Source organism: Manis javanica, chromosome 3 (genome assembly GCF_040802235.1).
Source record: "Manis javanica isolate MJ-LG chromosome 3, MJ_LKY, whole genome shotgun sequence".
Classification (NCBI taxonomy): domain Eukaryota; kingdom Metazoa; phylum Chordata; class Mammalia; order Pholidota; family Manidae; genus Manis; species Manis javanica.
In genome coordinates, this window is record NC_133158.1 from 170,251,668 (window position 1) to 170,264,302 (window position 12,635).

At 51.9% G+C, this 12,635-nt stretch overlaps 2 protein-coding genes and 1 long non-coding RNA gene across 20 annotated transcripts in view; 1 reads left to right on the forward strand and 2 right to left on the reverse strand.

Annotated features, from left to right (window-relative positions):
* On the reverse strand, nucleotides 1-5,895 carry LOC140848225 (phakinin-like). 2 transcript variants are annotated; one of them, XM_073230436.1, is made up of 2 exons: nucleotides 5,381-5,895; nucleotides 1-119 (listed from the first exon to the last, which is right to left on the reverse strand). In XM_073230436.1, exons 1-2 carry the CDS (start codon nucleotides 5,840-5,842, stop codon nucleotides 84-86), a joined length of 498 nt encoding a protein of 165 aa, XP_073086537.1. In that variant the 5' UTR covers nucleotides 5,843-5,895; the 3' UTR covers nucleotides 1-83. The 2 variants fall into 2 exon arrangements, with proteins under 2 accessions (XP_073086537.1, XP_073086538.1); XM_073230437.1 differs by having other exon boundaries at nucleotides 1-132.
* Nucleotides 5,896-6,977: 1,082 nt separating this feature from the next.
* LOC140848508 (uncharacterized) lies at nucleotides 6,978-9,133 on the forward strand. The gene is made up of 2 exons (XR_012129527.1): nucleotides 6,978-7,104; nucleotides 8,694-9,133. It is a non-coding gene; the product is annotated as an uncharacterized lncRNA (long non-coding RNA).
* Nucleotides 9,134-9,677: 544 nt separating this feature from the next.
* The window catches only part of LOC118973262 (transmembrane protein 108-like), a 362,127-nt gene continuing 359,169 nt past the window's right edge, over nucleotides 9,678-12,635 (reverse strand). For all 17 annotated transcript variants that reach the window (XM_073232369.1, XM_073232372.1, XM_073232368.1 and 14 more), the window contains one exon: nucleotides 9,678-10,009. In XM_073232369.1, coding sequence (XP_073088470.1) covers nucleotides 9,887-10,009 — 123 coding nt within the window. In that variant the 3' untranslated portion in view covers nucleotides 9,678-9,886. The remainder of the gene's footprint in view (nucleotides 10,010-12,635) is intronic.

The following is a 12,635-nucleotide window of genomic DNA, read 5'->3' on the forward strand; positions in this document are numbered from 1 at the left end:
TCATATTTTATTCAGACACAATGTTGATCTTCTTGAAATAAATTTTCTCTTTGTAGCAGAAGAGCAGCATCAGTCGTGTATACTCAGGTCATGCAGGTTTTGTCCAGCTTAGATACAACCTGCCGAAGTTAACTGTAAGTATTAAAAGAGCTTATACATTGTCCCACCACAGAAACTGGGGGCCATGATGGAAGAATTAACAGGCTCCCATAATGGAAGAAGACTGTCTTTTAAAAGTAGTGATAATAGGAATTAGAGGCTTTAGGCAATGTACAGAAAAATAAGTTAGCTGCTATGCTCATTCATAGACATATTTTCCCACCCTATGTTTTTAAGTTTAGCACTTCATATTTTTGGTATACCTGGATGCTCAATTCTGAGGTCACTCTTAAATCTGTATCTTGACACTAAGTAATAGTTACCTTGTAGAATGTCTTTTCTAGGCTTGTAATTTAAAGAGCTTTAGAACATTTTGCATGGAAATCAAAGAACACATAGAGAAGTAAGATGAGTGGAGTTGTTGACCTCATGTAACTTTGATCGGTGTGCCAACCTCATATTTGCCTTCCTATGCAAAGATCTCCACAGGTCAACATCATCAGAACATAAATAATTCCATAAAGCTTCCTTTTTATGGCCTCTGCTAATCTAATTCTTTTGCATTCAACCAAGTGCACATAAAGTTTAATCACAGACCAGAGATGTGTCAAGTGAATGCCTAAAGACTGATACTAATCATATTAGGATATCAATTGGGCATCCAAAAATGAATTGAAAATGAAAACTAAAGAGATTGAGATCACAGTTCACATGTATTTTGAAATCCTTGCCCAGTTCATCATTAGCAAACTCCCACTCTGGACCTCCCACTCCAAATTACATGCTTACGTAAAACGACTGCAATGACAAGGGGTCTCTGACTCCTGTGGGAGGGAGGATGGGAGGGCGCAGCCGGCCGTGCTGAGGCCCAGCTAGGGGGCTCTTGCAGGAGCCCAAGGAGATGGTGGTGACCGTGACGAGGGTGGTTGTACGGACAGCAGAGAGAAGTAGACAGGTTTCAGACATATTCAGGGGACAGAACACACGGTTGGGGATGGAGCAGTCGTAGGAGAGTGCGGGGTGGGAATCCAGGGTGACCCCGTTGGAGGGGGGGTCAGCCTGAGCAGCTTCGTGCCTGCGGGGCCTGGGCTGACCCTTCCTCTCTCCCGGGGCCCTTCTGCTGCGGAGTCACACCCACCCCTGGGTACCACACCCAGGGGGCAAGGACAGCGCTCTCTTGTTCTCAAAGCCAGCCCCTCTGCTCGCCGGCGCGGGCAGGTACGCGGGCGGCTCTGAGATCCGGCCTCCTCGCCCACGGCGTGAAGATGGCGCTGCCCCCTCCGTCCTGGGCTGGTGGGGACGGTCACACCAGCCGCCCGGGGGGCATCAGCAAGGGCCGGCGCGGAGCGCGTCTTCCTCGGTGGTGGCCCGGCCGGCACTGTCATCTGTCCGGGCGCAGCAGCGACCCCCTGCGGGCTGGGTGAGCCCGGGGGTGCCTCCGGCCCTGTTCCCGCCCCGCTTCCGGCGGCGCAGGCGGTTACACGAGCACCGCAGTCATGGGGCTGGATTTCTTTTTTTTTCAGCTTTTCCTCTGTCCTGGCTCTCCTGTTATGGAACTCCCAGGCAGGGCAGCTGCCTAATTAATTCCAAGCTTGCAGTTGGCCTGTCTGAGGATGAAAGGGTCTGATGTTGTGGCCAGAGCTTATTATCAGCATCATTTGCTTAGTAAGAAAGGTCAGGATCAATCAGCAAAACTGGAAAGGGGAAGGGCCGCTTTCTGTTCGAGCAGTGGGCAGTGTCAGGTCCTCCTTGGCCTCTGTGGCCACCATCTGCGAGTTTTCCCCCTGTTTTGTCTGTTTTTATTGCTTAGCAGAAGTGGCTGATAGGGTCTAACACAGCTGAGGACCAGGAGAGAGGCCTGCAACTGAACAGGAACTTCATATATATTAACCCAAACAGGACCAGCTACATAATTTGTGGATTCTAGCAAAATGAAAATGTGGAGCATCTTGTTCAAAAAGCAGGGGGAAATAGTGCCTTTATAGGTGGTAAATACAAAGCTTTGTCCTTTCCCCATGATTTTTCTCTCTACCCGTCCTGGTCAATCTCCACAACTTCATCTCGCCCTCCCTTGGATCTTGCACAGGGTGTTCAAGGGCAAGTGCAAACCCTCATAGGCACCAGGGGCTGCACCCCACCTTTTGGGGTGCCGTGTGGCCCACAGACTGCTGAGTCACCCTTCCTGTCAGCCACTGGACTGTTGTGCCATGTCCTAGCCTGCGGCGGGGAAGTCAGGCCAGGCATTTCCTTCTCCCACAAGCTGGCCACCCCAGCCCACAGAGGACAGTGGCCCCAAGAGTACTGAAGTTCAGTGCCACTCTGTAGGTGGCTGGGTCCTGGGTGGGCAAGAGGCTCGCCCTCCGCCCCTGAGTTGCCTGCCAACTTCACTGTGGCAGTGCCAGCCCTGGGCCTATGCTCCACCCCAGATGCCACCCTGGCCTCCCCTGAGTCTGTGACTGGGCACTGCTGGGGTGGGGTAGGCAGGGGGGGCCAGAAAGGCCTGGGGTTTCTAGGGGCATGGGATCAGGCAGCTGTGACCCCAAGAAGGCATACCAGAGAGACAGTGGGGAAGATGGGTCCCCTTTCAGTCCTTGACACGTGCTCCATTGTCCCATCAGACTTCACTTGCAAAACACAAATTCAAAGATAAGGTTCTAAGAACGTCCAGGTGATGAGTGAAGAGCATTAAACCCCGAGCACGTGGCCCTACAGGACTGTACTGGCTACATGTCCATGAAGCTGACCCTGACTCTGCCCTTAATTCCTCCAGGGCTCACAGACATATACCGGGTGAGGATGGAGAAGGTTTCCCCCAGTACTGCTCTCCTGACTCAGTGAAAATGTGAGCTCCAAGCCCCCGACACTTAGCGTTGCTTTTCAAATGTGTTGTGACACTCTGCGTACAATGTTGGCCTCCGTTTCTCCCCTCTTGCCCCTGTTCCTTGTTTACCTGAAAGCCTGGCTCCTCATAGCCAGAGGGTGAGAACTCTCAGCTGAGGCAGGAGGCTGTGGGGAGATTCCAGGGCAGAGGGGCCCGGCTTCCGGAGTGGCCCCAGGAGCTTCCTGTGTTAGCCACGAGGGCAGAGGCCACCTTTCTTTTTTTTTACCCCTCCCAGAAAGCAGTTCTTCCCTCAGACATCTATGCAAGTGTCAAACATAAGAGAAAATGATGCTTGTCACCTGGTCTGGACTCCCCTGCTCCCCCCGCTTGACCTGAGGGAGCGCCATGAAGTGGACTTCCCAGCACAACCTCCTCACAGGGAGGGAGGCCCCGCTGGGTTCTCCACTTGTTGCCCATGCTAAAGAGCAGGGGGAATCTCTCTTTAGATGCCCAACTGCCATTCTAGCCATCCAGGGCTCAGTCACTGAAAGCTCGAGCCCAGGCCTCAGGCACAGTGCTGATCATCAGAGAAAATCAAGGAGGGCTTCACAATGGAGGTGCCAGTCTGTGGTCCACCTGCAGGCAGGAACCATGCACGTTATTATCTATGGACCTGTTGGAATAGCCATGGCTTCATAATATGTATTTTACAGTTAAGGAAACTGAGGCTCAGAGAAGTTGAGAAGTTGCCCAAGGCCCTGTCGTTAGCTGGCGCCAGACTAAGTCAGTATCTGTTGAGTATGGAGCAAGGGGAGTGGCCATACTTCTTGACCTAGATTTGGGATGCCTGACTTCTCATGAGAAGTCTGTGCAGCATCTGAATGCAAGAAATTGTCCAGCAGATGCTGACATTGGAGTATCTAGGGGCGGCCTGATGGTCCACAGGACACACATACTTGGAGTAGGACGACTGGAGAGAATCCTGGAGGAATGGCTGGCTTAGATTTAATGGCTTTGGGGCCTCGGGCTGCTCAGAGATGGATCCCACGTGCACAGATGGGTGTGAGCAGAGCAGCAGCTCCAGGGGAAAGCCGAGAGGATGGCTCTGTGTGTCCTGCATACTGTGCTGTCAGCCAGGCCAGACTGATGGCGAAGGAGACGCATCCTGGGGTGGCAGGGGCAGGAGGGGCCGGTGCAGAGCCTCTGAGTGTGTCTGCTCAACATCACCCTGCCTGCACGGATGCAGCTTTGCGACCTCCTCTGTGGGGGCTGCATGCTGGGCCCCAGGGTGCCAGGGGTCTGGGCTGGCAGTTCCTGGCTGAGTTAGAGGCTGATTTAGCCCAGAGGGACCCCGGGGCTGGGGGGCAGAGGAGGAGAGAAGCCAGCTGCCTACAGAGACCTGATGAGAAGTGAAGTGCTGGCAGGAGTCCCAGGGGCAGGTCCCCAGGCCACAGGCCAGACAAGCCGGCCACCCCAGCACCCTGCAGAGGTCACCCTGGAGAGCAGGTCCTGCCCAAGCAATGGAGGAAGATGAACCCGTGTCCTGCGCTGTCCAGTAACATGGCCACTCACCACAGGTGGCTATTTAAATTTAAAAAGGAAAATGAAGTAAAAATTTCAACTCCTCAGTCTCATTAGCCATGTTCCAAGTCATGTGTGGCTTCCAGACTGGGCAGTTTGGATACAAGACATTTCAGTCATCACGGGGAATTCTATTGGAATTTAAATGCTTTCATTAATATTTTTTATATTTATTACATGTTGAGATAATATTTAAAATATATTGAGTTAAATAAGCTATGCTAATAACTTCACCTGTTCCTTTTTATTTCTTGCTGTGGGTAGTGGGGACTTGCCTGTTACCCGTGTGGCCCCTGGTTCTCTGGGACTGCGCCGTTAGAGATGGATATGGGGCACACACCTCCACGCAGCTATCGTTCTTAATGCCCATCTGTTCAATGGTATTCCATGTGATGACGGTTGTGAGAACCCTTCTTAACACACATGTTACAGAGTCAGCCCTGGGTGATGGAACAAAGGAAGCTTTGGGGCTGGAAAAGTTCAGGCTTAAGCCTCGGCCCCATCCCCCTACTGGCTGCATGATCTGAAGCAAATCATTGAACCTCTTTGTGCCTCAGGTTTTCATCGGAAACATGCCATCAATGAATGAGCCGCCACATAGCCTTGCTTTGGACATTAGAGAAGATTGTGAACATAGAGGGACAGCACAGGGTCCCAGAACACCTCAGGAAATAGTGGCCACTGTTACTATTATCATGGTCATGAGCAGTTAGAGCAGAAAGGGTAGGGCCATGGTCAGTCTCCCTGGCCTCAGACCACTCACTCCCCTGCCTCAGCATTCCTGCTCATCGTCCTTCCCAGAGATGATGGTACAACAGGCAGCTTCCAGCACCCTCTCCCAGCCCCACCCAAAGCCCCTGGCATGACCCCGGCACTCACCTGCTGGCAGCTGCTGGCCCAGGAGGCCCTGAGGGCGCCCCAGCCCTCAGAGCTCGCGGCCTTGCTCTCCAGGTGCCTGCGCAGCTGTGCCTCCAGCTCCTGGCTGACTTTGTCCAAGGTGTGCACCTTGGCCATGTATTGCACCAGGCAACCCCCCAGGTCCTCAGCGGCACTGAGGCCCCTCTCCAGGCCTGGAGCTGGTACTGTGGCTACGCCTGAGCTCCTCAGGCCCTGCAGGAAGATAGTGCTGATGCCTAGGGCCTGGCGGGTCACACGGGCATCCACGCCACCTGCGCACCCACTGGGCACCATCCCTACATAGACTCTGGGTGCTCGGACCAGACCACCCACAGCACTGGTCCTGGAGGCCAAGGGGCTATCCAGGGAGGACGATGGCCATGTTCCCCTGAAGGAAGCCCTGTGCCCCTGGAGGGGCATGCTGGAGCTGGCCCCAGTGGGCATGTCCACCACCACTCGCCTTGTGCTCACCACAGCCCTGCTTCTGCTGTGCCTAGTGGGTTTGTGGAGTCCAGTGGTTTTGGTTTCCAGCCCCAGCATCCCTGTGGCCCTGTCATGTGACTCTCTGGAAGCTCCCCTACGCCCACAGCTGCTTTGCTGTTTTCCATGAGTTCCCATCATTCACTGAGCTGAAAGGTCCACCCAGGACTGTGCAGAGAGGCGTTCATGCATTCTCTGCAGGCTCACGGGCCTGACCGCCCAGATTTTTCTGCTGCTGGTGGGGGAGGCTGGGTTGGTCCAGGCTGTGGGGGTGGCTCATCTGGGTTTGAGTATGTCAGTGCCTGAGGGGGCAAGGTGGGCACCAAGCATCCCCACTTCACAGGTGAGTAAACTGAGGCTCAGACACCTCAGATCACAATTTCAGGGTGTGGCTGAACCAGGATTGAATCCAGGAGTTCCAGGGCTGATTTCAGGTCTTCCCACATCCTCACACGGGCTGTGTGTCAGTGTGTGAATGTGCACGTGTGTCCTTGCAGGGAAAGAGGGACGTGGATGTGAACGAACCATGGCGGAGGCAGCTCCAGGGATTCAAGAGAAACAGACCAAGCCTGTTGCTTCCTTCGCCCTTCCTTGGTCAGGGCAGCTGCTCAGGTCCTTCCCTAGCATCCTTCTTCCCTGAAACACTGCAGTTTCATCAGCTGCTTGACCTTGGCCACATTCTTTCACCTCTTTGGACCTTATTTCCTGCACTGGGGTCTGAGGTCTACCTCTCTAATGCACTAAACAAGGGACCTCAGATAGGTTCACGTCCCACACATGTGGGCACTTAATACACTCCAGCCATTCCCTACAACTCAGTTTGCCTATTTTCCAGGAAACTAATAAAAACAGAAAGGTTTTCCAGCAAGCTGTGTAGGGTACTCCAAGTTAGGACTGAATGTACTCCCTGGGTTTTAATTCCTGCTGTAAGCATCCTCTGAGACGTGTTGTCACGGACGCACCTCCATCACTTGTCCAGCCCCAGAAAGGATCCTCCAGCCCCCAAGATAACAAAGTGGATCCTAGTACTACTGCATTTAAGCTTTACTCTAGAGAAACCGAGTAACCAAAACCCAGAACCGATGTCCACCGCAGACCCTGCACCGCGGAAACGTGCCACTGAAGCGAGAGGAGGGGAGGGGCTGCTGCCAGTGAGCACCGAGCCTGTCTGGTGCTGCGCTCGGTTTCCATGCTGGATTGCCCTGCCGTCTCTATTCCCGTAGGAGGTAGGTACAAGCGTGCTGCCGTCCGGCCTGGGCACTGCACAGCTCCGAAGGCTCACCCCGTGAGCTACGACTGGTCAGTCTCCTTATGTGATGAGCCCCTGAGAGCTGCAGTGACCTGCCTGAGGTCACCTGTCCAGAAAGTAGCTGAGCTGGGATGAAAGGCCTCTGACTCCTAGTCTAGTTATTTATCTAGGACCCCCACCCCACCCCTTCTACTACCACCTAGAGGACAGGGGACCCACCCAAGGTCACACAGGCAGAAAAGCCCCGGTCACCTCCTGGAATGTTCTATGTGCTCTTCCTTCCTGATCAGGACACCACATTCTTCCTTTTCTTTGGTTTCCTCCCTTCTTCTTTGTGTGTTGAGCTGACAGAGGGTACGTTACAAACATCAGTGTTGGTTAGTTATCTGACTGACAGGGTAAGGAATCAACTTGATCTAGTAAAGGCTGGCAGTGTCCCTTGTTTATTTAGATGTGGCATTCTTGCTGTGAACACCACCTGTGGTGCACCTTAAGGGCCCATGTGCCCTCGAGACTATTATAACCACAGCCTCCTAACACAGGTGACACCTACTGGGTCCTGAGGAGCTGCAGGGATTCCAGGATGTAATGTCCAAGGTTAAATGAGGGGTTCCAGCTACTGATTAAGTTGTTTGCAAAGGTATCATGTTTAGGCGCTGTTATTCTTTGCAGCATGGCGACACTCAGTAGCCAGGTTACCTTCAGATTTCTCTGACCCAGAGATACTTACAACAAAGCCCCAGGCCCGGGGAGGGGACGATGGAGAGGGGCTGAACTTCAGGTGACACCGATGTCTCCGAAGATCTGAAGAGAGACGCCTCTCTCGCAGAGAAATCACAAACATGCCCTAACGGATTTGTTTTATCAAAGGATAAAATCCCAATTCTATAAGCTGTTCATGCTCAGAAAATTCAACTTGTTAAAATAGTTTAAAATACACAAGTGGACATTAGGCAGTATTGTTGCCTAAGAAAGACTTTAAAGTTAGTTTAAAATGAAAAAGAATACAAAATGTATCAGCAACTTAATCCTCCATCTAATAAAATAAGTTTATTTATATATTCATGATAGCTGAATTCTGTGGATAAGGAAAAATAAGTCATACATCCATATATATATATATATATATATAACATATGTATCTTTGATTACATATATTATATATAAATTTTACTTTACAAACAAATTTCTTTCTATACACACACACACACACATTGATATATTAAATGCAACATTTGACAGAAATATTATGAGAGGCTTAAAAGGTCAGACAGCAGCACGCTGGAAAACAAGTATCAGGGCAATACTTGCTTCCTGGTGGGCTAAGAGTCTTTGAAGAGAAACAACCACTGAACTCATGTTAAAGAGGTTCATATAACATTGAGAACACACAGTTTTGAAGGCCATCTTTTTCTTTTTAAAGGAAACGTGGGGAGAAAGGAAAAAGTTATGATAAGGAGACCACAGCAACAACACGAACATGTGAATCAACATTCAAGTTCAATTCCCAATCTGACTATAAGAACATCTATATTCAAAATATACTATCAAACTATTTTCTTTTAGGGAAAGGAAGCGTCAAAGCAGTCATCTCTGTCCCAGCCACTGTCTCTGCGGAAGAGCCTAGGGAAGCAGCTGTCTCTGGAAGCCGCTCTTGCCCCTCTGAGGTCTGACCTGCCAGCCGAGCTGGACACGGCGTGGGCTGTGGAGGCCACTGACGAACCCTTGGCGCAGGAGGTGGATGCCACGTCCATCTGCTGGACCACAGCAGAGCTGCAGTGCCGAGGGAGGACGTAGTGATGTCTGTTTTGGCAATCCTGCTGTTTTAAGATCCCAGGAGGTTTAGAAAGTGACAGCTCCGCACCTCGAGGCTTCGCACACAAACATGTTCCTCGTGGGCACCAGGAGATGGCGCTTTGAGGCAATGAAGCTGAGTCCCAATGAGCACTGGATCCTCGAAGAACAGCAGGCGTTCTAAAGCTGCATGGCTGGATCCAGACCTCAACTCCCTCCAGAGAAAGGCACGAGTGTTTAATGCAGACATGGGTGCTGGAGAGGATGTGCGTAACGGGGAGCCTTTTTCGCCAGAGAAAGGCAGTCCTGTTGTGAGGACAGTGGGAGCCTCCTGCCATGTGGTGTCCCAGTAGGGGGACATGGCCTTGGGGTGCCTGATGTCCTCTGTGGGCTCCTGGGGGGCTGTGTGAGCCCCTCCTGCCTGCTGTCCATAAGTTGGGTGGAATTACATTTGGCAGCCAGGGGTGCCCTGGTGAGGCTGCGGCGCTCTCGGCCGCCTGGGAGATGAGATGCCCCCTTTTCCTGGTGTGAGTTGTCAGTCCCCAGGCGCCTGGTCCCCTTCACTGGTGTGCACACACAGGGAAAGGAAATGGGACTCGAGAGGACCCAGAGCTTTAAGAAGCACCCAAATGGCTGCACCCTTGACCATTTTAACATCCACTTCACAGGGCAGTCTCTTCTCTCACCTGCCTGGGGCTGCTGGGACCCCTGAGTGCTCAAGGACAGATGTTAAGGAGAAGCAATGAATGCAACTGCTTTGCTTAGAAATACTTTTATTTTATAAAGCCACGGTCGTTCTGTAAAGTTTTTTAAACCACACTTATAAAAAAGATGTTGACAATTCTTAGGGAAAAAAAGCTGAAAATGTTTCTCATTAATTCAGGGTTACACAAAGAGTAATATATATTTGTATATTTATAACTTAGAGACAAAGGTGGGGGACCACAGAGCAGACGCTGCTGCAGTTAGATCTCTGATACCTGATCGTTTTCCACAAACAGTGTTTCCTGGCAGAAGGGGTTGACAAGGACCATCCCGGTGTCTCTGTAGTCACCATTGGCTGGAGAGCGGGGCTCTGAGAGCTGGTCCTGGGGGAGAGAGGGGAGGCGGTGTGAGCTGGGGGGTTCATTAGGTGGCCATTCTTAAAGAAGCCACACACACGGGAGCACTTATTGCCGCACAGGATTCCTGGTGAATGTTCCGTCGCCCTCCCCGCCAGTGCTGAGGAGCAGAGCCCTCTGGGATCTTCTTCAGATTTCACAGCAGCTTCTGAAGAAGACTTCCTGCTTCCTGAGTCATTCCCGCCTTAGGTTGCCAGAGATGGTGTTGTCCCCCTTGTGAAAGCCCAGGAGGGCTCGCTGTCACACACGGCGTGTGGCTCACTGTACAAGCAGGCAGAACCTGGTCCGCTTGGGACCCAGACCCTCCTTCCTGCCTCTTTCTCACAGACCTCTGGGAAACCTGGCTGCTTGTCCTCCCCGAACACACCCTACCCTTGTGCACCTCTTCCCTCTCCGGCCACCCACCTGTCAGAGTTTTCAAGGGCTCATTTCTCCCCCTCCCAAATCCTCCCAGAGCTTGGTCAGCATTATTGCCCCATTTCTTATAGCACTAGATGTGCTGAAGTGAACGAATTAGACTCTCAAGTGATTGCACAATAGGTGGTAAGTGGAAAACTGGTCCATCTACAGCGCCCCAGGCATGGAAAAGCTTAGAAATAGGCAAATCACTGACCAGGTCATCTGAACACTTTGGCCTCAGCTATCAAGGCCTGGAAGCATTTGTGAGCCATTAAATGGTTGCACTCAGACTCAGGCCCAGGTATCAACTTGGGGGAAAAGAAAGTCAGCTTGTTCTACTTTGGAACAACTGCAGTCCAGAACCTGCCGGCTGTTCCAGGGCAAAGAGTCAGCAGTAGACCTAGCAACCCTGGCTTAAGCCAGACTTGTTCAGACGTGTTCACTTTAAGAAGCCACAGTGAATTTTCTGAAGTTTATTTCTAAGTAAAATATATAACATTTGAGAGTACATATTGCTATACAGATAATGAGAGAACGGAAGAAAGGCAGTTTGTTGGTAAAATGTATTTTTAGAAGACAAAAATTTCCTTCAGGGTCTGGAATTGTTTGATGGCCACCCAAGGAGTGGACGTGGGGCCAGTCCCCTGAGCCAGGAGAATCAGGGGGTGTCAGCGAGGGGACAGAAGCGCTCCTTCTCCCTGGGGCTCCGGGTTGGGCTGCGGAAGGCAGTTTTGGAGATCTGGCTGGTCGATGGGAATTCTCACAAAGCAAGTGTTCACCAGAGGTGAGCCCCACGGGGACTTTTCACTGCGTAAAAAATAGCAAGTTATTTGGGGAATAACTAAGGGGAGAAAGAAGAAGAAAAGGAGGAAGAGAGCAGGAAGAGCACAAACAGAAAAGTTCCTAAGCCCCTTTTGGGCACCGTTTTGCCCATACAGCCCGGATTTGTATTTTGCTGCTTTTAGCAACCCAAAGGGGAGCAGACCATAGGGGGAGCTCCACTGGGAGCCCACAGAGTTGGCCACTGCAGGGCGGGTGGTGAGCATGGCCCAGGGACCTGCATCGGGCGGAATGTGCCCTGTGACCCTCTCTGGGTGGCATGCAGTGCGTGCCTGGGCCAGGGGGTGGGAGCAGATTACAACATTACTCTGAATAAAGCAGGGTGAGGGGAGCAGGCCTGCTGGGAGGGAAGCTGATAAACGGCACCCTGAGGCCAACTGAGCTCTGGGTTGCTGGTTGCACTGCAGCCCCCTGGTCCTGGGAGCACGGCTGCTTGGGGCTGCCCCTTCCTGCAGCCTCCAGCCTCTGTCCTGCGGTGGGCCTGGTGCTCTGGGCGGCAGCGATTCCTGGGATGTTGTACAAGCAGGGACCTTTCTATAGTGTGCTCACCAGCACTGTCCTTTGGCTTTGGTTTTATTTACCAGTTTGCAAAGAGAATATGAGAAATTTAGAATTTGGGGACTGGCCGCCCACACTCAAAGTGGGGCCAGTACCTTTGCCAAGTTACCCATGTTCTCACTCACGGTAACAGTTTTCAGGGACACTTACTGTGAAAATGTGCACGGACTGTGCTAAAGTCAATGCCTTTATGAAGCTTGTCCCTCTGTTTGTCCTTCAGTTAAAATTTTTTATTGCATAGCCATGCATGTTGGCTTTGGGCTGGGTGATGGGTAAATTGAGAACAAAACTTGTGGTTACTTCATGTGATACATATTTACGAGTACCCGCCATGTGCTGGGCACTGTTCTAGGCACTGGGGTAGAGCAGAGAGCAGAACAAACATGGCTCCTGCCCTCAGGCAGCTTATGACCTAGCAGGGGACAGGACAACAGGGAGAGGACCGTGCAATGCCAGGGGCTGAGATGTGCTCTGAAGAAAAACAAAGCAGTGAAGGGGATAGAGACCCATGGGGGTGGGGGTGGGCTTTAATGTGTATGGAGCAGTCAGGGAAGGCCTCCTTGAAGAGGTGGCACTGGAATAGAGACCTGGAGGAAGTAAGGAATGGAGGCAGCCAGGAGAAGAGCATCCCAGATAAGCACAAGGGCAAAGCGCTAAGCTGGAGATGAGCTCCCTATGTCGGAGGAAGAACAAAAGGCCAGTATGTCTGGAGTGCATGATCCACGTGTGGCAGGAGGTTGGGGAGGTGGGCAGGGCCTGCCCTGGAAAGCACGGTAGAAGGAATCTGGATTTTGTT